The sequence below is a fragment of the Empidonax traillii genome, unplaced genomic scaffold (assembly GCF_003031625.1).
Source record: "Empidonax traillii isolate 1590-97213 ecotype Southwest subspecies unplaced genomic scaffold, ASM303162v1 scaffold669:size348880, whole genome shotgun sequence".
Taxonomy (NCBI): Eukaryota; Metazoa; Chordata; class Aves; order Passeriformes; family Tyrannidae; genus Empidonax; species Empidonax traillii.
The window spans coordinates 86,130-110,816 of NW_020955862.1; the positions used below are offsets into that span (position 1 = coordinate 86,130).

General features: G+C 38.8%; 1 protein-coding gene across 2 annotated transcripts in view; it reads left to right on the plus strand.

Moving 5' to 3' along the window:
* Positions 1-24,687, plus strand: part of SLC44A5 (solute carrier family 44 member 5) — a 61,296-nt gene that overhangs the window by 21,497 nt on the left and 15,112 nt on the right. For both annotated transcript variants that reach the window (XM_027899461.1, XM_027899460.1), the window contains exons 2-9: positions 8,624-8,672; positions 11,935-12,008; positions 14,011-14,095; positions 16,766-16,850; positions 19,566-19,694; positions 20,457-20,517; positions 22,112-22,235; positions 23,090-23,173. In XM_027899461.1, coding sequence (XP_027755262.1) covers positions 8,624-8,672; positions 11,935-12,008; positions 14,011-14,095; positions 16,766-16,850; positions 19,566-19,694; positions 20,457-20,517; positions 22,112-22,235; positions 23,090-23,173 — 691 coding nt within the window. The remainder of the gene's footprint in view (positions 1-8,623; positions 8,673-11,934; positions 12,009-14,010; positions 14,096-16,765; positions 16,851-19,565; positions 19,695-20,456; positions 20,518-22,111; positions 22,236-23,089; positions 23,174-24,687) is intronic.

Sequence of the window (24,687 nt, forward strand, 5' to 3'; positions counted from 1 at the left end):
GTCTAGCTTTCATAGAGAATATTAGCTCAATAAACAAACGTACCTAACCAAAATCAGGCAGCTGTTGGCCATTCTTAGTTTAAATCAGCAGCCATTAGAAAAGGCCTGGTATACAGAGGAGGACAGATCTTCAAAATTATGCATTGCTGTTAAGGCTCTAATAAGTGCAGTTTCAACGTGATTTTGTGAATTAGACACTGGTTTATTCATAAGGTTGGGGGTTGGACTGTTCTCTTGCTTTCAAAGTAATTGAATGCTTTTGTACAAATAAAATAGTGGCAGATAGATGATGTACACAAAGTCCAAAATAATCCAGCTTTTGTTTCCTCCACCTGGTATTTTGGTATCTGAGAAATGTGTATAATTGCACTTCTTTCACCATAGAAACAGTGCAGTGATTTAATTTTTAATGGTAGATGCTGAAGATAATACTCTCCTTCTGAGGTTATGAAAGTGTTATTTTAATGATTTATAGAAAAGGTCTTGGTGTGATATCTGCATGCAGCGTTTTACAGCGTAAGAATAAACAATAAGTTGCAATGATATGGTATAAAGCATTTGGGGTTACAGAGTGCTAGGAGAAAAAATTGTTGGATAGCATCTGTGATTCTAGATCAGCTGCAGTAAAGCAGCCGAGAAACACAAACCTCTGACATTCTCTGATCCTGGGTAGGAAGCACTTCCTTTTTCAAAACATTTCCTTTTTCCAGTTAAAGCATCATCAAAGACGTCATTTTAGATACTATTTTTCTAAGGCATGAGAGCGTGTTTCAAAACCAAGAACCCTTTCTAGCTGGATTAATATGTAAAAATGTTGGGAAAAAGAGATATTCAACAAAACGGTTACATCAAACATAACTATATGATAACAGCTTGCTTTGATCACCCAGTCTTCTGGGCCCAACCTCACTTTGAAAACAATGTCTCATAGAATAGTTGAGTTTGCAGAGAAGTGCTCTTACCATACCCTTTGTACCATTCCAGAGGCTTCTTGGTAGCCCTTGGAAATTTCATGAAACTTACATTAGTCCAGGAACAAGAATAAGAAAAGGAAGCTGGGAAACAAAAGAACAGACAGAATTCCATCTCTGAAGAAGAAGTTGGGGGAACAGCTAATAGGGGCATTGAAATGGAAGCCTTAATGAATGTGTTTGTGACCCAAACTGCCAGCAACCTATTGTTTGTTGTTTAGAGAACTGTAAAACCTCCGCTAGCTATCAGTGTTCTTGATCCTGTGGCAGAATTTCAGTTCAGTGGTAATTCAGTTGTAGTACCTTAACTGTGTACGTTTTCAGTCCCCTTTCTGTGGGTAGTTTGCCCAAGAGCTTGAGTTGCCACTAATATCAGAAGAATGTTAGGTGTGGACCTTTGATATTTGATCATATCATGCTGGTCAAACAGATTCTGATGTTTTGTCTAATATTAAGTGAACATGGACAACATGTTGATTGTGCAGTCACCACTAGGAAAAAAGAATTGCACAATTTTTGGACGAACCTATAGTCAGCTGGGTGTGTGATGTGCTGTCATTCACTTTGTCTTGTGACTGTGACATGGAGGACATCATTTTTCTTCAGATATATGACTAATTAGGAAAATGCAATGATACTAATTTTGAAGTTTTTAATTTTTAGAATCTGATTTAGTGCTTGTATTTTTAGCACATTGGAAAATGGTCAGCCTTCTTCACTGAACTGTCACTGACCTCAAGATTCCCCAACAATTCTCTTTACATAGTGTACATGGCCTGGACTGCTTGGGAAGCAAAGGAGTCTGGATGATGGGTAAAACTGATGCAGAACTACATAGTACTTGGGTCTTCTTGAAACTGTCTTAAACCCTTGCCATTCGCTGTTTTGTGTTTTTTCCCCCTCTTCCTTTAATCTGTCCTTCAGTAAGACTGGTAGCAGTGGTGTGTGGGTTGTGAGCAGTGCTGAATGCCCTCAGCTCCACTGAAGGGCAGTGGCAGTCACTTTTGAAACTTAGATTGAATGTGTTTGGAAACTCATCTGCATGTAGAAATCTGTGTATTTGCAGTTATGTAAAGAAATAGACACGAGATGACTTGTTTGTCTCATCTGCCACCTCCTCTTTCCTCTTCACTGTTCCGTTTTTTGCAGGTCATGAGCCAGTACCAGTAGTACAATGGCAGTACTGGATTCAGTTGTCAGTCGGGTTTCAACACTGCCTAGTTCAGGGGGGTGCCCCACATGACCAATGTCTCCCTCTTTGACCTCTTCAACATTATGAGTGGTGGCAGACCAGAGACAAATAACCTGAGCAGAAGGGTCAAACAGTGATCACAATGTAATTCCAAAACACACATTGCATAGGCTTTTGCCTTTCCAGAAAAAAAGGGGAATATTGTAAAGAGCTGATGGAGAACTACTGGAGGGAAAGAATGTGTGGACATGGAAATGAGTTGGAAGACTTGTATGGGAGTGATTAGAGAATGTAGATCACAGAACATTTCAATGTGACATACATAGTCTAGCCTGTGTTTTAATACAGGATCAAGCCATTAAAGCTCTAGTACAATTATTTAATGCGGTGATATTGCTGACTCACATTTCAGTGTGTGGAATCTATTAAATGAGACTTTTATGCTCAACTTCTAAGAGTTAAACAAATTTAGTTGTTCTTAAAAAAAATAAAAATCTGCATAAATGGCTAATAGGAAAAAAAAAAAAAAAAACCACCAAAAAAAACCCCACAACCAAAAGGCAGAAAAGTTTGTTTTGTGACTTAAAATTTCAATTCCATATGAATTGTATTCATCCTCTCACTAGCTTTTCTGACTGAAGGACCAACAAACAGAAAGACTCATACTGTCACGATAAAAGATATTTCAAAGGCAGCTATCATTTAGTATGATTTATTACAAGAGAAATCATAGGTGTGCTTTTTTTATAATTGCAGTGTATGTGAACATAACAAGTTACACCTGAATTTTTCAAAGAAGAAAAAAAAAAACATATGACTCTAAACCAGATACAAGGCTTGGTGGAAGAGTTGTTTTTATATTAATATAAACCTTTTGACTTAATAGACTGCTTCAACACATTTGTGTCTTGCAGTAATAATGTATTATTTTATATTACTAAGATCAGAAGGCTGCATAGGGAATGTTACAACGTTGCTTAAGTTTGCCTAAGAAAAACTTCAAGTAAAATTAAATTGACTACTGCTAAACAGCAGTACATTTCAGACATTTATTTGGGTTCTTTGCAAAATTAAAACTTGCAAAGATTAGGTATTTATATGTTTTCAAGCAGTTTCTGCTTCTGAAAGGGGTAGATGAGTTGTGCAACACCCCACTTGTGTTGGGTTTATTTTTCTAATCCTACGCAGAACAGACAGGCAGAGGCATCAAAATCTTCATGTGATTTTTTTAGAGAAACGTAACTGCGATGAACCTCATTCAATCCTAATAGACCCTGAGCATTTTTAGTAGCCTGCTTTGTTTTCTTGTGCACTGGTGTGTTTGAACATTAAATTAGCAGCTTGTGTATGGTGCCCTAGAGGTGACATTACTGCTGCTGAGGTCTGTTAGAGGAATATTTTTAATTACTTGAACTTACGGATGTGCTCCAGTAGAGGGGAGCAGTGCATACAACTGCAGCTCCAATGCCTTGCTAATAAAAATTCTGTTGTCTTGAAAAGCCGCACCTTTTCTAGTCACAGGCACGTGTCATTGTTGACCAAACACCAAGGAAGAAACTTGAAGAAACTAATAGTTCTCATACTGGAATTAGCATTTTATTAGAGTTGGGTAGTATATGGTGACCAAATGCATATTAGTTAGTGAGAATCTCATTTTAGCACCGTTTGTTCACTGCCTTCTGGTTTTGTACTTTATGTATTGAGATTTACCAAAGCAGCCTTTGACAGAGGTGAAAACTGGAGTAGGACCACAGTAAATCAGTCACTTGGCTTCTCTGCATATCTTTTTTTTTTTTACTTTATTTTTTTTTAATGTATTTGCCTAAGGGTGACGGGAAATCTTGGGAGGTAGTTAAGTATGAGAGTTCAGTCAGTGGTTAATATTTTGCAGGAGATCAATCTACATCTCATCATATTACTTTTACATTCATTTACTGATACAGATTATACTAAATAGCTCCTTCAGTAAGCTTTAGAACATTGCTGCTAAGTTCTGTAATAACATAATGGGCTGTGACACACTTATCACAGGCATCATTGGTGAACTGTAATATGAAATTATTCTTCTGTGTCCATGTGTACTATACAGTGATAGGGCTGACTTAAAAATTTTATTTTTGTTGTTCCAGCATGTAGTTCAGCCTTGTCTTGTAAATTATTGTAGGAATGCATATACAAGTGTACATGTTTCTCATTACAGAACTCTACAATTGGTGTTTTAATCATATTCCACAGAGAATGGAAATTTCATTCTGGTCACAATCACCACACGGAGATTCTGTTCCTGTGTGGCTTGAAAGGAGAGGTTGCCTCAGGCTTTTGGACTGACATGCTGTCTATAAAGCCTTGTATTTCATTTCACTATATAGGCATTACAGTATCTAAAGTAACAATGCTGAGACTTTCTAGTGCTGACTCTTCTGTTCTGCACTTTTGTGCTATGAAGAAGTACAAAAAGTACGTTTTATTAAGAAAATAATGCTACAAAAATATAACCAACAGTGTGAATACCTTATTCTCAGCAAATCATCAGGATTTTTTTTTTGTTATACTGGCTTCCATATGTTTATTTTACAAATGGTGTTCAGGTGCAGATGTTTCCCTTTTTGCTTATATGTTAAGTTAATAGTGTAGGGTAACACAAGCTGATAAGTCATTCCTCTCTGTTCAGACTGGCTATCAGACTGGCTTCAGGAGGTGGGAAAGGCACTAAGTGATAACTTTCTATTCACAGAAAGACCTGCCTACTTTGTGAATTTCTGTTGTGATTGGAGAAGTCCGTGACAATCAGCTTTATTTTTAAATCTATTTAAATAGTATTTTTTGTGAATCTGTGCTTGCTGGGGAAATTGTGCTAGCAACACAGGAGTCCACGGTCAATATCTCACACTTGCTCAAGTGATCCAGGTACAGTGCCATGGACAGAGATGAAGAAAACTACTATGGAAAACATGGTAATTTACTTGCTTTCTTATGACCATTCAAAGCGCCTGATCTAAATCTCCCGTATTTCAACTGTGTTATTTCAGTTGACTTTAATGGGCTTAGACCCAGACTCAAAATGGTTTTCTACAACTTCTTCAATTATTAGCAATATTCAAATTTTTTCTGGCATGACATATGCTAGTTTATTTAAATTGCACATCAAAGGTAAATTTTACATGTATATACAGTAAATTTTTATTTTAGGTGAGTAATTTAGACTTGCTTTTTCAAATTACTACAGCGATGAAATGTAAAGATTAACTTCAGATACTGTTTGGAGTCGGAGTTGTTAAATGAAATATCTTGTGAGCTATTTCTCGTAATGACATACTTCAACACACAGAAGTTTCCTATTATAAAGCAGCCTGTGAAATAGATCTGCCTCAGCTGCAAAGAATGAATACAATCCCAGTTTTTAATCTTAGCAAAAAAAGTGTCAATCATCCCTAACCACTGCTTTCTTCCTTATGCCTACCAAACTCCTAAAGCTTGGAATTTGCTTTCTAAATACACTTGGGCTTTTCTAGAAAGGGCAGTGATTTGCTTTTACCAGGACCTGTATGGATACTAGGAGCATAAATAATTTCCACATCAACCCAAAGAATTTTCTGAATTTTTTAAAAATAGTAGTAAATAAGTAGGGAATTTGATATTTAATTTAAAAACATGAGATGAAACAAACAGCATTTTTCTTCTGTTGTTCTGTGAAAATAATTACAGTTGTGATCAGCTGTGTCATGTTTTGGTAATTAATGTTCCAGGGATGCTATCTACTACTTCTGACAATGAATTTTTGTATATTTCTAATTTATAATGTTGTTACCTTTTCCTCCCATATCCTGTGATGGATTTATACCAAGAACTCAGTGACAAAGAAAGCAGTTTGAGCTGTGTTACACCGCACCATGCCACTGTGAGCATAGAGACTGCTGGTGTGAGAAGCAGTTCTTGGAAGAAGTTTGCAGTGCTGCAATAATTTTACAAGCTGTTTGTGGCTGTTACTATCTCCCAGCATCCCTCTTCTTGCTTGTTGGAGGTGAAAGTCTCCATTTTAATCAGACTGCCCTTTCTGGAGTGCTTTGTTTTTATCCTCCTACCTATTAGATCCATTTGATTGTCTCTATGCTGAGGCATGGTACATTTTCCTGTTCTCTTCCCAAGAGGTATTTGTCTAATTTATTCTTAAAAGCATAGGATGATGAAAATTCCAGTGTATATTTCAGTGTATAATTGTGTCCTGAAAGATTCCATAATGCCTAATCTAAGCCATCTTTGCTGTAAATGAAGTTAGCTTCTCTGTCTCATAGAGGAAGCTGAGAGCAATTGCTCACTGTCAATTTTGTATGGTGTTTGGAGACTGTTATTTTGTGCTCCTTCACTTAATCACAGACATCGAAGTTGGCACTTACTGCTTTTCTGAAAACCTCTTAGTTTCTTCTCTTTAAGCAGTCCCTCTACTCTCTCCAGTTTGTTTGTGCCTTCTGACATTCTAGGTCCATGAGCTAGAAATAGTTGTTCATCTGAGGCCTCACGTGTCCCCAGGCACAAGGAACAGTGACTTCATGAGTCATGCTCACACTTCTTGAAGAAATGGTGCTTTTTTGCAGACATAGCCTGACTGACTCATTCTCTGTTTGTAGTATGCTGTAATCCTTTAGTATTCTTCTCAACACTGTTTTTCAAAGCAATTATTCTGTATGGATTTCTGAATGGAGTTTGTCTTTATAACTCTTGTTAGTTTAAAAAAATTACTGTGAATTTTTTCTTACTTGTTGTTTATGAAAATCTACTTGATTCTGTCTCCAGAAGTATTTTAACACTTGTCACCTGCATAGTTTCAAAGTGTTCATTCTACTTCTTTGTTCAAATTTTTGAGGAAAACATTGAATAGCTTTGGAGGATCCAGTAGTGGGATTGAGCTAACTACTGATATTTGAGAGTGAGAACTTGGAGTCTTAATGGATGACTCAGTGAAAATGTTTGCCCTGAGAAGCAAATAGACTGTAAGAATGAATTGTTAGAAATGGACTGAGGTCAGATAGAAAGAGTCATTATAGGATTGTATAAATCACAGCCAATATTGGTGGTGAATATCCTGTGCAGTTCTGGCCCTTCCTGTTTTAGTGATCTATAGTAGCACTGTAAAAGGTACAGAAAGGAAGTATAAGTGTGACCAAAACTATGAAATGGCTTGTGTTCAAGAAACATTTGAACGGACTGGGACATTTGAAGATAGACAAGTAAAGAAGAATATAATAACTTGTAAAATTATTAGTAGCATGCCATGGTGCCACGTTATACAGTACAGTTATAGTATGACTGATTGCAAGCTTAAAACAGACAAAAGGAGGTAGTACTTCAATGCTTCATTAACCTGTAGTACTCTGTGATATAGGGCATTGCAGATTGTTAAAGTATATGAAGGTTAAATAGAGATTTATGAAACGAATGAGAAAGAAATTCACTGACAGCTATTAAATACAAAGTCACTACCTTTAGTTAAGAAAAGTGAAGCTGCAAATCTCTGTAATCTTGAGTTTTAGGGAAATACCGCAATGTCTCCTTGGATATGGCCCCTTGTAGGATACAGAATATGGGTTCAGTGGATAATTTTTTTTTTTTTTGGTGATCTGGTGTGACTGTTCTTATGTGCTAAACTTGGGTGTCCTGTATGAGCAGTGAACAGAGGCTCACTCCACCTGTCCATCAGGAGTGATGTTACAGACTCTGATTTGTTCTGGAGATAAATCACTTGTAGAAACGTTTGTTTTGTAGAAATTCCTGTTCAAAAAGGTTTTTCAATATATGGGTGTTGGCCCAGCACTATGTACTGTGTATGGCACACTTGCTTCCTGGACCATTTTGGTACCTGTGTCACAGCATTACTTCTTCCACTCCCCAGTGTTACTGTCATACATCACTTCTCTAAAGTTTTAGTTTTCTCTGTCTCTTCTGTGTTAAAATATATTTGCTGTAGGAGTTTGTTAAGGTGGACCTGAACACCTCAGATGAAGGGCAAATAGAATTATTATTTGCTGTGTTTATTGTACTGGTCTGTGTGGATTTTGATAAGGTTTTTCTGATACAAACCAAGAACAAAGTCTGGCATTTAGTTAATAAGTAAATTCTGCCTTTGAGAAGCTGCTGAATTCTTCTCTTAGAAAATAGGTATTTTTCTATGGGTGAGGCTGGTGACACCCTTTAATACCAGGTATATTCAGAAGAGGAGATCCTTAAAAAGGCAATGAAAAAGCACTCCGAAACAGTAATTTGTGTTGCAGCATTGACATTTGAATGAAGTAATTTTTCCTTGCATGAAGTTTGGTTCAGTAAACCTCTGTAATTACTGAACCTAGAAAAAAAACCCCTGATTAAATAGGAGCATATGGAAGATGTTTTTCAAAGGACCCTCTCTGAACAAATTTTTTTTTTTTAAATAAAGGCATGATTTTATACTGTTTTATTTTAAATGCAGGTGAACCAAGGAAATTTGACCCGAAGTTCAGAGGACCTATTCATAACAGGTAAATATTGTAGCTCATTTTGTTACAATCTTTTGGTTTGCAGTGAAGAGTGGATAAAAAATTTTGTTTACAAAACTTCTGAATTTGATTCTGCAGGTCTTCTAAATCTGGGAGACCGTCTTTACTCCCCTTGAGAATGCACGATTACTGGGGAATATTAAACTGTGTGCTCTAAAGTTCTTTCAGTTCTGTGTGCCTTGCATTGACTAGTACCTGCTTTCCTACCATGTGTTGGTATAAGTAGGACCATTTCAGGTGCTGTTATGTTTTAGGGTGCCACAACCATGTGATGCAGACCATCTTGTTTCCAGACAGCACAGGACTAGACTCTGTTACACTCTATTCTTCCCTTTGCAGCTGGTTTTCCTGCTCCCATAGTCACCTCACCAGGTGACAGTTCTCTCCAGAGAATGGCCTGGTTGTGTGCCATGACATTTGTACTGTGGCTGGCCAGCAGGAAAATCCCTGGCAGGAAATCAGTGGTGATTGAGCAGTGACAGCAGTGAAGTGCTGTCAGTGATGTGTCACTGTGCTGTCACTGTGCTGTCACTGCTGCCACTCAGCCCTGAAACCCTTACTTGAGTGACCAGTTTTTGTGTGCATGAGGAGTGTCTCAAGTGAGTGAGACTACCTAGGGTTCTGTGGACTGCAGAGTTGGAACTTGGAATACTTGGTAGTATTTTTTGAGCAGTCTGTTACTGTGCCTTTCACGTGCACGAGGAGTGCTGAAACTGGTGATGGTATGGCAGGGAACTTCCCTTGTTTGTACTGTTACTGTGTATTGTAGTCAGTAAAAACTGGGTTTGCACTGTGGTTGCTGTTACATCTGTGTAGTTGTTTCTGTACAGTGACAGCTTCTGCAGTTCCAGAGATATTTATGTACTGTTCTAATTGTACATTCCACAGTGTCTGCTTAAAAACCCAACCAATGCAACACTATACCACCACATGTTCAGTGCATTTTATAACACTTTGGTGAGATAGCATTGTTGGAAACAATATAGAAAAGATCAGTTCCCTAAGTGTTAAGAGTGTGGAATCATTGTGCAGCAGACCATAAGAAAGTGATAGGTACATTGATGCTTACTGAACATACATGCAATGAGGTGCACTTGTGTTTAGATTCAATATCCCATTTCTGCAAGATACGCAAATGACTTGCCTGACCTCTAAAGGTGATCAGTGCAGCACTGTGCAGTACACTATAGACATGGCCTTGAAGTAGTTTAAGATCACTATTGATTTTTCTTAAATACAATGAATGGAGTTTTCTTAATTAATTTTTTCCAATTACTAAGATTAAATGATTAGGAAATCACACTCGAGCAAATAAAGACTATCTTGTTCCTATGAACAAAATGCCTTCTAAGAAGATACTTCAAAGGAATTCAAAAGGAGGAAAATGGGAATCATCTCTGAATTTGTTTCTGATTTTGGGGCTTCCCACTTGCCTGTAGGAGAAGAGATTCTAGGAACTTACAGCATGCACTCTTTTCAAGACAAATGAGGGCAAGTAATCAATGTGTGAATGGGGACATGACTGTTTGTACACCTTGCCATAACTGGCATAACTCTGTGTACAGTGTGGGTGGGGAAACACCTGTCTTTGCTTTTTGATGATAAAATAATTTGTCTTGTGCTAGTCAGACATTAATGTTTAAGTGCATGAGATGTCAGTGAATAAATGGCTTTTATGCATTAATACTCTACAGATGATTTTATCTTTGCATTCATATATTTGCTAGGATGCCGTTAGACATGCACAAGGTATTCTTTGCATGCACTGCCACATGTAACACAGCAAGAGAAACCAAGAAGCCAGTTTGTTTCTGAGAGATGGTGGAAAGCAAAAAAAAAAGGCTGGATAATTTCTGATTAGGTTTCAGTAATAAGCATGGGCTTTCAAATCTCCTGTTAAGGAAGAGGCATTTCCCATCATACCAGTTCCTGCAACTTTGGAAACTCCTATAGTCTTCACCCTATAAACATGTGTCTTTACAAATTTATTTTAATTTAGTCATTTAAGAAGCTTTACCTTTTTTCTTCTCCTGTGGAGCCTTGTATTTATGAGTTACTAGTATGATCTCACTGGCAGTGAGCTACATGAGCTAACAGTGATGTTAAATGGAGCCAGGGCTTCACCCATAATATCTAGTAAAATAAGCAGTTATTTTGTATAAACAACAATAAGTCTTTATGAACTGTTTCAAAATTTTCTGAAGCCACACAAAAAAAATGTATGTACTTTTTTTTTCCTTAATAGTTATATAAGCATAGTATTTGGCAGCAGTGAGTTTTTCTAGGTATTGCACAGAAATTTGTGTGTTACAAAGAAGATAAAATCCTGCATTCTGGTAAAGCATTTCTGGGTACTTGTAGCCCTGCAAAACTTTAAAAGGAACCTTTTAACACAAATGGGTATAACCTTTAATTGCATTTAGGTATCAGAAAATGAGACCTGTGAGAATTGAACTGGAAGACGTTTTTAAGAATATAGGAGTTGTAATTAAAGTATTTATGCCATATTTCTCCGGAGACTCTTGAATTAAATATTGTACCCTTAAAAATGGCTCCAGTGGGATGAAAGCCAAACTTGAGCAGTGTTAGAACAGTTTCTGAATGGAGGATGGGAAAAGGATTTCTTTTAGCATCACTCCTTGTACTTTGAGCAGTTGTTCTTTCTTTTGTTACTCTCATATTGGCCTTGAGTCCTGTACCCCTTTGGCCTCACTAAAAGTTTATTTCAGTGAGATGATAAAGCTGTGACTCTCTAGAGAGCTGTACAGGATTTTTCATTCCTATCCACACTTGAAATGCATTTCAAGTTCTTCAACTGTTTAAAAAATCTGCCCTTTTATCTCCTTTATGTTAAAACATAGTGATTTTTTGGAAGAGGAAACATAGATTAGAAAACAGCAAGAATAGAAGATGCTACAACTGGTGTGTTTTGAGGCAGATGTCCTGTAGTAGGATAAACCAGGATAACCAATCTCATGGGTTCAGTGTTGTAAAGTATTATTTGTTTTAACAATACTTGAATCTGTTCTTACTGCTGTCTACCATGAGAAAGGCATGTGCATTTATTTGCTGGTCTTGCTGCAAAAACAGGACCTCACACCTCAAATGTGACTTAGTGAGTACGACTTCTGCTAAGTGCTGGTGTGGACAGCTTATTCAGATGTTAAAGTACCCTGTGACATCAGTGTTTTCAAAGGATCTTATTAAATGCCTAATTTTAGAAAGTGTTTGTTTTTGCCCCTAGGCACTGTACAGATGTTATTTGCTGTGTGATCTTCATAGTTGTCATTCTGGGTTACATCGCATTAGGAGTTGTGGGTAAGTAAACACAGGTATCATAGTGCTTTTCTTTACAGGGGGGAAGCAGCTTTGTGAATGTTAGAATTTTTAACTGAAATGTCCTTTTGCTTATATTTATGTAAAGCTTTCCGATCAATAAGTAATGTCTTTCACAGAAGCAAATAATGAATTAACATTGCAATTCACAGAATCCCAGAATGGGTCAGGCTGGAAGGGATCACAGTGTCTCACCTGGTCCCACCTCCCTGCTCCAGCAGGGTCAACCCAGAGCGCATGGCACAGGATTGTGTCCAGAAGGTTCTGGAATATCTCCAGTGAGGAGGCTCCACTCCACTCTGGGCAATCCGTCCCAGTGCTCAGTCACTGCACAGCAAAGAAGTTCTTCCTCATGTCCAGGTGGAACTTCCTGGGCATCAGTTCCTGCCTGTTCCTCTTGTGCCTGTTCCTCTTGTGCTTGGCACCCCCAAGCACAGCCTGGTCCATCCTCTGACTCATCCCTGCAGACACTGACAGACATGGATAAGATCCCCTCTCACTGTCTCTTCTCGAGGCTGAACAGCCCCAGCTCCTTCAGCCTTTCCTCGTAAGGGAGATGCTCCAGTCCCTTCATCATCTCCGCAGCCTCCTCTGGATCCCCTCCAGGAGCTCCATGTTCCCCCTGTCCTGAGGAGCCAAGGACTGGACACAGCACTCCAGATGTGCCTCACGGGGCTGAGCAGTGGGGCAGGATCCCCTCCCTGACCTGGCAATGCTCTTGCTGGTGCACTCCTGGATCCCACTGGCCTTTTTGGCCCCCAGGACACACTGCTGGCTCAGGGACAGTTCGTTGTCCACCAGAACCCCTGGGTCCTTCTTTGAAGAGCTGCTTTCCAGCAGGTAATTAGGCTGAAGTTCAAAGCCATGTGTGTTCTGATAAAAAAACTCAAAATTGAATGTGTTCAAAAAAATACCATGGCTTGATAAAGTAAGTGTAGTGGAAAATTTCATTTGTCATTAATCAGACAGTAAAAGCTAGAAGTAAACAGTTTGGATTGAGAGCAGCCCTGAGGAGAAGGACTTGGGAGTTCTGGTTGATGAGAGGTTGGACATGAGCCAGCAATGTGCCTTTGCAGTCCAGAAAGCCAACCATATCCTGGACTATGTCAAAAGAAGTGTGGCCAGCAGGTGAGGGAGGGATTGTGCCCCTCTGTTCTGCTCAGGTGAGACCTCACCAGCAGTGCTGCCACCTCTGGGGCCCCCAACATCAGAAGGATGTGGACCTGCTGAAGTGAGTCCAGAGAAGACTATGGATATGCTCCAAGGACTGGAGGACTTTTGCTCTGGAGACAGGCTTGGAGAGCTGGGGGTGTTCAGCCTGGCAAGGGAAGGCTCCAGGGGAACTTTAGGAGTTCCTTCCAGTGCCTGAAGGGGCTCCAAGAGAGCTGGAGAAGGTCTTTGAACAAGGACATGGAGTGACAGGACAAGGGGGCATAGCTTCTAAACTGACAGGGAAGGGTTAGGTGTGATAGTGGTTAGGTGTGATTCTTCCCTGTGAGTGTGGGGCAGTGGCACAGGTTGCCCAGAGAAGCTGTGGCTGCCCCATCCCTGGAGGTGTTCAAAGCCAAGTTGGACAGGGCTTGGAGCAACTTGGTGTAGTGGAAGGTTCCCTTCAGTGCCATCATCATTGTGAACACTCAGGTTTGTCTACACAGTTAGCTCCTATTCTTTCCTCTTGTAATTACCATTATTTTATAAGTCCATTACATCATTACATATGTTGGATACCACCCAGATATATATTCCCTGAAGGTAAGAAGTGAAGTGGCTTTCTTTCTTACTGATTCATCCATATCTTGGTTCAGTTTAGTGTGCTTTACATTTTTGTTTTTCGTTAGGAAATAAACTAATCAGTACTCTTCAGTGGTGATCAACAAAGAGTAAAATGGTACTTTAGGAGTGATACATTTTCATGCTATCTAGTTTTAACTGTTAACTGTGTACTCTTGACTCAAATGTTAAGAGATATGTGTATGTTTTGCAGCTTGGGTGCACGGTGACCCCAGGAAAGTGATTTATCCAACTGACAGCTATGGGCAGTTCTGTGGTCAGAAAGAAACCCTCAATGAGTGAGTACTAAATCCGTTCACGTACCTTTATTACTTGTGCACTGTGAATAAGATGTGAGGTTTCAAATCCCTCTGTCAAAGAGACAATGACACTCTTACTGTATTTGTTCCAAATAAAGTTCAGAAATATATTAGTTGCCCAGTGCAAATCCAGACCCAAATTTTTACTGTCATACAGCTTTTTGTATCATTCTGAGAATATTTTTGGTAAAGCATCAATATAACTTAGAGATTGCATTAGCAGCTCCATACAAAGTGACTAGCTGGCACAACTTCTGCCAAAGTTTGAGTTTTTCTCAACACGCACCAAATAACAGAAAAGACTGTAATGAAAAGGCTTTTTTTTGGTGCTTATCCAGTGCCAGTAGAGAGAAGACAGAGTGGTCTGGGAGACTGACAGCTGTACCCACAACCTCCTTGGGTAAATAGAAACCCCTTTGGCTCTATTTACTCATGTCTGTGTTCCAGTCTTCCTAAATTTTAAGTAGTAAGAGTTAAATTAATTAGTTGATATCAACAGAGTACTTCTATATGAAAACAACCACTCAGGGAAGAAAGATGTCGCATCAACGTTTTCTCTGAAAATCTAAATGGTTTATGAAATAGAATTTTTAACAATTTGCTTTTTCCTTCACTTCTCCTTTTTAAAAAGCACACATTAGGCACTCTTTATGCCCTTGTCACTGGATAGATATAGATATTTATATATGTATCTGGATGCTATACTAGGATTTGATAACAACTCTTTGCTGCTTCTTTCTTTCCCCATTTAGTTTTCTGTGGAAAAAAATGAGGAAGCCACTGTCCAAAGGGCAATTCAGAAGGAGGGGAGAGCAGTAGTATATATTCTCTCAGGTTTTTTTCACAGAGGAAACAGACTAGGTAGTGTAAGATGTTTTCCACCCTCTGAATTAGATTCTTTACAGCAATTGTTGGAGAGTCCAACTTCCTGAAGACGAAAAACAAGGAGAAAAAGTTGTAGTGTTGTGTGTGTTCCCCTTACTGCACCCCTTCTCTGTTCCCTCGTCCACCCCCAATTTGTCCTTGTCCCCTCTGTGGTCTGTAGAAAGCAGCAAGCAAATGGCTTTGGGAGTCTCAGACACACGGCTTCCATACACTGTGTGAAGTGGTGCCAGGTGCTTCTCTCTGATTCTTATTATTCTCTCCCATTCCCTCTTTCTCTTTGTTACTTAAGTGTTCCCTTTCGTTATTTCTTACTATGTGATTTCTGGTTTGTGTTAACAAATGTCCCTCCATATATATGATTGCTGGAGAATAATAAAGCTACTGAGACCGCATTTTGGCAGTAATTTCATACATTGAGGAGTTTCTTATAAAAATATAAGCCAGAAGACACACAATACAACCTACTGGAAAAGCAAGAGTGTTTATGGCAATAGGCCAGGACACCCTTCTGAAGGAGGACCTCTGGTCCCCAAAAGTGGAGGTGTGGGATGTGCTTGTCAGGCTTTCATCAATACTGTTGTTTTTCAGATTCCCTAAAACTAAGCAGCATAAAAGACTGACTCAGAACTATGGTTTTCCAAAGTCCCTGTGGGGCAGCCACAGCTTCTCTGGGCAACCTGTGCCAGTGCCTGACCACCCTCAAAGGGAAGAATTCTTTCCCAATATCTCATCTAAGCCTTCCCTCCTTCAGTTTGAAGCCATTCCCCCCTCCCCTGTCACTCCAGGCTCTTGCAAACAGTCTCTTTCCATCTTTCAGGTCACCCCTGAGCCTTCCCTCTTCTCTAGGCTGAGAAATCCCCATTCTCTTAGCCTTTCCTCTTAAGAGAAGTGCTTCATCCCTCTGATCAACTTCATAGGCCATAGCAGGACAGATGCACCATTATTTCTTACAGGGACTCTGCATAGTCCTGGCGTGACTAGCTGGCTTTGAAAAAGGCAGGACTACTGCCATATCATCTTCACTAGAGCTATCTCATAATTTTCTGACATAGCAAAGGTTAACAGCATATTTTGCTGTCTTCAAAAGCCAGGTCTTTAAATCAAGAAATCTTGGGGTCCTCAGTTTTCACCAAATCCAAACAGAAGTGACAGCTACTGCAAGGTCCCAAGTTCTAGTAGCTGTCAAGTGTTTGGGTTCTGGGCTGCAAACCCCTCAGACTGACCCCTATTTATATCAGGGGGGTTTATCAGTGTTATTAGTAGGTGATATTATGATTCTGTTTTCTGGCCAACTGCTTTTGGTTTCCATCCATAAAAACCTTCTGATTGGTTTTGGTGCCACCTTCTGATCAACAAAAATTAGGCAGCTTTTACAGTGTAGCATTTTCTGATGGTGAATTTGCATGCAATATGTTCATAGGATGTTCAGTGGAAGCACAGAGACCACGGTGCTTTTGCCAGGGTTACTTTAGAAGCCTCAACCTTTCAAGGTGGGACTACAGACACATGAATTCTTTCAGCTTAAAAGTTGGCTGTGGAAAAAACTTCTCAAAATTAGAATTCTTTAGAACAAATACTTCTGTTTTCAGAGATGTCTTGATGTGGAACTGTCAGGGTTTGCGTGGGATTTTTTTTTTGCCTTGTGTTTTCAATATGGCCATTCACAGTTCTAGAATTTAAATATCAATGCTATAAATTTTGAAATTGTAGGATGTATAAGCAGTGATATTTATTACATTAATTATATTATATCCACTTCCCTAGGAACAAGACCATTTTGTTTTACTTCAACATTCTGAAATGTGCCAGCCCCGTAGTGTTAATAAACCTACAGTGCCCTACGACACAGGTGAGTGAAATGTAGAGATAAAATATTTTTCCTGCATCTTAGTCATGGTGCTTAAGAACTAGGCATACATTTGTTTGGATTTAAAAAGTGCTCTTCATGTCCTTCAAAATATAACATGATTTTTTTATAGATGACTTGTAGCACACAGTCTCTGTAGCCTGTGATGGTCAGAAAACTTAAGTAGAAATGTACAAGATTGTGTATTTTCGATAAGAGTTGACCAAAAAAGTCTGTTGAGTTGAATACAGCAATTTGTGATTTATGAATTCGTCACAGGCAGCTATCCAATAGTATTCAGTGTATGCAGAAAGTATCGATTGATACCTATGGTTTTCAAAGCTAGACAATGTGCATACTGCCAGTGATGGGAGTATCTGGGTGTGGTTCAAGCCTGTCACAGTTTGACAAGTGAAGATTTTAGAAGCTTTTTCTTGCCATGTGCCAGCCCTTTGTGCTCCAGCTCCTCATGAAGCTGTGAAATAAACCTAGTAATTGAACTTGTAGGGTTAAAATTATCCTCCTGATCGTTTTTACAAGACCACTTTACTGACCTGGTTTATCGAATAATTGCACAACCAGTTATGTCAGTTTATCTTAAGAGGCAACAACTTACAGCATAGGGTAAGTAGAGGAATTAGGTGCAGGACTGCTCTGATCCAGCTTTGCTGCCAAAGTAAAGTGCAGTTAATCTACAGACAGATCACGATCTCATTCCTCTTGGCAGCATTCAGTGAAGTCTAGTGTTAACTTGGATGAGGTTTGTCACACAGTAACCAGTTTACTCATTACAAATGTTAATTGTCTACTTATTGGACTACGCTTTTAAAATGTTTCCCATTCCTGCTTGTCCTTTGATCCCTATGCTTGATAGATATTTCTGACTTACCAGTTAATGTGACTATATGGACGGTTTGACACAGCTGAAGACGTGGAAATCTCCAGCAAGGAATAGCAAGAACCCTCTTTAACAGTGGCCAGTTGCTGTCACAACAAAGCCTTTTTCTATCAGCAGCAGATTTTGCTTCAGGAACCTGTCCACATGCAGACACCAACACTGTAGTGTTTACCTCTCTTATTGGAATGATTCAGTCTGTTCAGTAATACTGAGGCCATTGTGTGGGATTTGACTAGTCCTGTGGTCAAGGTGGCAATGGCCATGAATCAAGTAAGGTGAAATACTTGTTTCAAGAGAGTTTGTTGGAGTGGAGTAGTTATTTTTTTCATTTTCAAACATGCAGCATTTCCAAAACTAAAAATGCTTTTGAATGCTGTTTGTTACTCAGATGGTTAAATTCCAGTCTTTGGGGAAAATGTTGAAGAAATGTTTATTTGATAATTTCTCTTTCAAACTGCAGACAGGGTCCTTCATTCCTGTCCTATCCATATCAACTAGCAGGAGTAAAAACCCCAAGAACTGCCATGGGGTAAGAGCTTCAGTTTTTGAGCAAGCCTGTGGATTTGCAAACTGTTGTTACAGTCCACTGGATACACAGGCAGCGCGTTTCATTGCCTGTTTCAAAGATAGCAGGCAGGATATAGTAAAGTGTGTGCTAGTTAGTCACCCGTTGTCCCAGCGAGGACAAAACTCTTGTTTGTTTCTTGGCCTGTGGGTAGTCCATAGGATAGTAGTACTCATCTAGAAAGATCCTCTTACTGCACCTGGCCTGTTCTAAGGATTAGTACACGATCTTTTCCCAGAGTTCCTTTAGGTGAATCATATATGGTGGAATGCCCTGGACATGAAAAACAGTTTTGTGCAGGATACCTCTTTGGTAATTGGATAGCAGAGCTTTGCAAAGGGTTTGGATAACTTTGGAAACAAACTACCTTCTAGAAAAGATGGACTTTACATCGCACTATTAACACTGAGGAGTCAGAACATGTGTCCACTTATGTGATTCCAGTGACCAGCAGAGCCTTCAAAGTCTGTGTATTGGGGCAGCCACTTCTCCATGCCCTAAATCTAAATCACAGCTTCTTAGTGGATATATTCATTAAATCCCAGTCATCACTTGATTTCTCACATAAATCCAGCTTATAATGGCTGTACCTTATAATGGCTGTACCTGAAGTGTGAACTTCATTCCTGACGTATGCATCCCCTTACTTTGTAACTAGTGGAGATCCAGCCATGGTCAGCAGTTAAAAGTCACTTGTGAGTGATTTACGCCTATCTTGTCTTGAAAAAATTTGTAGAGATGTATTTGACCGAAGAGACTAAATAGAAGGGTAGAACAATATTGCCTGAGACTTTTAGTTTTAGTGAGACTTTTTTAAAATAAAGTTTTCCTTATACATGTAATAGAAAGAAATTGCACGTATCCTCTGAAATAGCTGCCACAGCACCTCACTCATATACACTGCTGCTGATAGAAGTAGAGGAGGACCTGACAGGTTTTATCTTGTTCTTCAAAAAAATTAATAATGCTCTTTTCAACAGACTGAAAACTCTGCTTATCTACCAGAGTGTGTAAAACCTAAGAAGGTACAGAGAGGGGCTTGATATGCCCGATTTGAGGAGAGACTTTGAAAGTATGTTCTATGAAAGAAGTATTCATCTAGGGAATCAAAAAGACAACATATGTCGCTTTCTAAATCCTGCACTAAATAATACTGAAGGCAGTGGCCTTCTTCTTGCTTTTCCATTGCTCTGACTTTCCTCATCCTTCCCTACTGTCAGTGTATCTTTACTCATTTTTTTTTCTTTTCTTGCAGCTTTGTGTTTCAAAGTGCCCAGACAGGTTTGCAACATACATTGATGTTCAGGCTTCCTACAGATATAGACCAGATCAGTGGAATTACTTCAAGCAGTTCTGCAAACCTGGCTTTAACAATCCTCGCAAGGTGTGTATCTATCAGTAGGTGATGGAATATATTTTTTCTTCAAGCAAAGTGTAATGTGCATGATTTTACTGAGCTGCATCAATGACTTGAATTATCTGATGTCACCATATAAACACATGTCCCATCTATGTGATTTGACAGTTTTTTTAAAGCAGGGTCAAGGTCTTGTGTGCACACTAAATTCCCCACTCTTTAAAGGGTTGCTGTTTGTTTAAAAGAATATCTGCAGCCACCCATGTAGTTGCAGTACTGTGGTAAGTACCTAGGTACTCCACAGCAGTAGAATAGAGTGTCTCAAACAATTCTTAAGGCTTGGAAGTCATCTACAGCTACTTAGAAATTTAGCTAGGAAAATAAATCTATTCTTCATGTTATTGATTTTGCACTCAAATTTACTGTGTTATTTCTCCAGTCTTTAAAACACCTTGCAATTCAGCTATATTACTTGTGCTAAATTCTTACTTTTCTTTAAGAGGAAAGGTAAAGGAGAGGCAAGGAACAGTTCTGGCTTAGATGCTGATCCAAAGTGAACAAGTCTTTTCTTTTTTTTTGTCACTAGAAAAGAAAAGAAGAATAGTCTTTTCCCAGATCACAATGACAGATTCTCACTTAGATCACGAATGTATCTTGCAGCTCCAGCAGCCAAGATTGAGGAGGAGGCTGCAAAGCCCAGTCTGGGACGTTTTGTCAGACTGGATGAGAAACGAAAACCATGTAGTTATACTGCTTTGTATTCAGCATTCCTGTTTTTCCCCTTTTTAGTCTGTTGCTCAAGTCCTACGTGATGAAGATTGTCCTTCGATGATCATTCCAAGCAGGCCTTGTGAGTGGTTCTACTTCTTACACACGTCGTAGCAGATTGTGAGCATTCACATTAAAGCACAACTCCAGTTTGAAAAGTGTTTTTCACAGTGGCAAGGTCACTATGAACTGTCTGTTATCTGACAGTCACATCCATTCAGTTCTAAAGAGTTTGAAAATATAAGTATTTATTAATACTTCTAACTGTCATCTGGAAGCATTCAGCATGTGATCAGGTCAAGCTGAGCTCCTTCTTGCTCTTGAATCATCACTGATAACAAAAGTTTTACAGCTCAAATTGTGCATTCCAAAATACATGAGGAAGCAACTCCATTGGCATCAAGAAAATGTTACGAATATGGGAAGGCTCATATGGGCAGCTGTTGAAGTTCACATGATACTTTAGCCCAGTTAGAGTGCAACTCTCTTTTTAGCTGCAGTGCTGGTTATGCAGGGCATACAGAGAAATTAAGGGGTCAAAAATGTTTTTGTCACTATGGTCAGCAGGCATTTCTGAGTAGATAACCACAGATCTCCCAGCTCATCTCAGCTGCAGAAGTGTAATACTGACCCAGAAGCTTATGGAAATAAGAAATTGCTGTTTATTTTTGCCATACTTTAAAATGGTCATCATGTAAGCCGGGGACAGTTATCAAAAAGAGAAAATATGGATTCAATTTTAAAAAAATGCTAAGAATTTGTGATAAAACTGATGTACTGACCCAAAAGACAGAAAATAATATGCAAAGAAAGCATTACCTTCTTTTAGACTATAGCAAGGGGCAAGGATTACAGAGGGAGGAAAAGAGACATGTTACTTAATTATTTAGTCAGAATAATTGCTGGGGTAGATATACCAGACTGAATATTGAACCCTGGCATCAATATTTATTGGAATCTAATGAGGAAAGCACCGAATGGTTATATAAAGTACAGCTGTGTAGGAGGACTGACCTTTGGAATAAAACCCAGGACTTTTTGCAGCAAAAAACAGGGCAGCATAAATGAGTGTGCAAACATCTCTCCTTTTCTCTCTTTTTTATAATCTCCTCCTCCCTCTGTCTAACCAATAGTTTCTGTCTTTTTTCCATTGCTTCCTCTCCAAGAATATCTAGTGATAGTGGCTGGTACTGGAACTCATCTGGCATATGAGGAACTGACACTTGCTGTTATGTATTGTTTTGGGTGCTAGTACCATTCGTGACCAGTCAAGTTGAGTCTGTCCCTGGGGGCTGGTCTGATTATTACCATGAAATGGCATATTTGAGAAGCTGCAGTTTTTGTAAGCTGCCCAGATACTGACAGAGAGTAAGTTCCACATTTATTACAAATTCTTAAACTTTTACATATACTACTGTTGTTGTTTGGTAGGACCTAGAATCTCCAGTTGAAATCTATGATCCCACCCTGCCTGAACTTGGACAAAAAGCCCCAGAACATAAAAATCTTAATCTTGAATTTAATGGTTCTTCCAAGATATGTCAAATCAGCATATTGTTAGATAATCAGTTGACTGCAAATCTGAAATTATTTAAATATGCTACAAAAGAAAAATGATACAAGTGGAGCTTGACGTGAAATGTGATATGCATACTTTGTTTTGATACTTTGAACAGTTCTTAAGAGATGCTTCCCAGACTTCTCCACAAAGAATGGTGTGTTGACCGTGGCAAATCAGACTACATTCAAAGATGGAAGAGGGAAAACAAGAAATGTAACTGATCTCAGGGAAGCTGCAAAGTAGGTTTTACTCTTCTTCAGTGTTCATTTGTTGGATTCTGAGATTGTGCAATAATTTAGGAATTAAAAAATAATCAGAATCTCTTGTAGCCAATGGCTAAGGGGTACCCAAGCAAGACTTGGTAGTAAGTGGTCTCTTTGTGCCTGAGCACTTCCAGAGTTCAATTAAGGAAATCCAGCACTGTGGTGTGCAGAATGGAGCAAAAGGTTTTAGTCTAATTGTCTCACTGGTTTTCATTTGGTTAAATCATTCTTCTTGTTGTTTTTCCTAACAAAAATTAGTTTTGCTAGGAAAGTTCAATGGGGTTCAAGACGCAAACCTTCTGCTGCAGGATTCAGGCTAGCCAGTGGTGGCCTTGGCTATCCTCTTCTGTGGTGGCCTTCCGACTACCATGGGCTATCCTTTGGGCATCTCACCTCATCACGGTGCTCCTGCTTTTGGGAAAAAACAATTCTGAGAAAAAAAAGTAATACAGGCAGGCACTTTGCAGGGTAGGAAAACAGTTCCATAAAGTCAGCCTTTTACTTCACTGAGCTGCTTTCTGGTTCTATGCTATTAGCAGTCCTAGAGTCACACCTGTTTGGCCATTGTTACATTGCAGATATGAATAGTATACACTCTGGCGATAAAGCCTTCTTAATAATTTTTTTCCCACAAATTGTAGAGACACTCTTATGCAGTTTTTTTCTTTGCTGTAACTATGATGGCTTGATGACAGAACTGGAACTGAAAAATCGTAATATACTTTTATCACTAGCAAAGATATTCCAAATTCTTCCACTGAGCCTATTTGTTGTTTAAATAAATCTGCTTTTCTACCTGAAGCAACCTTTTCTTTGATTTCTTTTCTCAGTGGCATCAATAATGTCCTGGATGCAAGATCAGTTGGAGTGAAAATTTTTGAAGACTATGCCATTTCTTGGTATTGGATTTTAATGTAAGATTTTTATGAGTATTTTTAATTTTTCCAAACTCACTTTGGAGCATGCAGGAAATAAAAAAAAAAATACATCATTTATGTGTTTGGTACCAATCCTACTTTAAAACTCAAGGAGCAACAGTAATTTCCTTTCATCACAGAATAATAATAAAATTGTTATGGTTCTGTGCATGAGATAAGGATAGTACAGCATACATACCTAGAGCGTCAGTTGATCTGGAGTAGCTTTTTAATGTCCTACCAGACAGAAAATCAAAAGGTGCTGTGTTCTCTTGCAGGACCCATCTGCATGGCAATTCCAAAACTCAAAGATCTGAATTAAGTGACTTTCAAACTAGTTGCAGTTGCTAAGTGTCGTTAATGTATATATATATACATACGTATATATGAAACCCACATATTTTCTAAATTCGTATTAGCAATATATAGTTAAATAAGTCCATAACTCCAATGCAGCAGGCAAAGCAACATCAAGAACAAAAAGTATTGAACAGTATTAACTTCATCTTGCACTTAATACTCACTAATCACCAATTAATTAAAACAAATTTTAAACAAAAGAAGCAGCTGCTTTGCTGAAGCAAATACATAAGTATTTGTGCATTCTTAACCCATTAATATTGATTTTGATGGACCAAAGTGTTGATCAGTTTAAACAGGAACGGAAGCCATTGCCAGGTGAGAGCCTGTAACATGCATATGTTAAGCATCGGTCAAGCCTGAATACAAATCCATGACAATAAATACATACTTTAGATAATAATATGGAGAATTACTTCAGAAACATCAGTTAAACTTTTAAAGGTCTTCAGTCACTGGTGGAAGGACAGCTTTCTCATAGTCTGGTACCATGCTCACAGTCATTAGTGGCAGGAGACTCAGAGATATTCACCAAGCTTGGTTCTCTACCCCTTATTGAAAGCAGGCTTATGGTATGGATTCTCTCAAAGGAGATGTTACTGAACACATAGGCCAGAGAGAGAAGGGACAGCTTTTTTTAACAGAAATTCTAAATACTGAAGCAAGTTTTCCATGTTTCAAATATGACATTTTTTGTAGGGAATTGTCACCACTTTTAAAGTAGTTGGATAGGAGTTACTTCACCCTTTTCACCAAATGACAGCATATATCAAACCATTTCTGGAAAAATATGTTCAAGTGTCAGAGCTTGGGCAATGACAATGAAGGCTTGAAAGTGAAGGGAGGTTGGATTAAAAGTTAAATGTGGAGTTGCTGTCCTCTTTTTAGCATACCCCCAAAGGACTGCTACTTTCAAGCCTCAGTTTAAGGAAATCAGTCTGTTGAAGACAGTTGTTATTGTGTACTCAGTTTTGGTGTTACTAGGACTAATGTATGTAAGAGGACTTTAGATAAAGGTAATTTACTGCTTTGAAGAAAGAGTCATAAGCTCCAAAACATCAACTTTTCTTAAGGAATACATTCTGAATTTCAGAAAGGCAATCACAAAGGGCAAATACATGAAGCTAGGAAGACTTTAAAGGGCTAGGGCT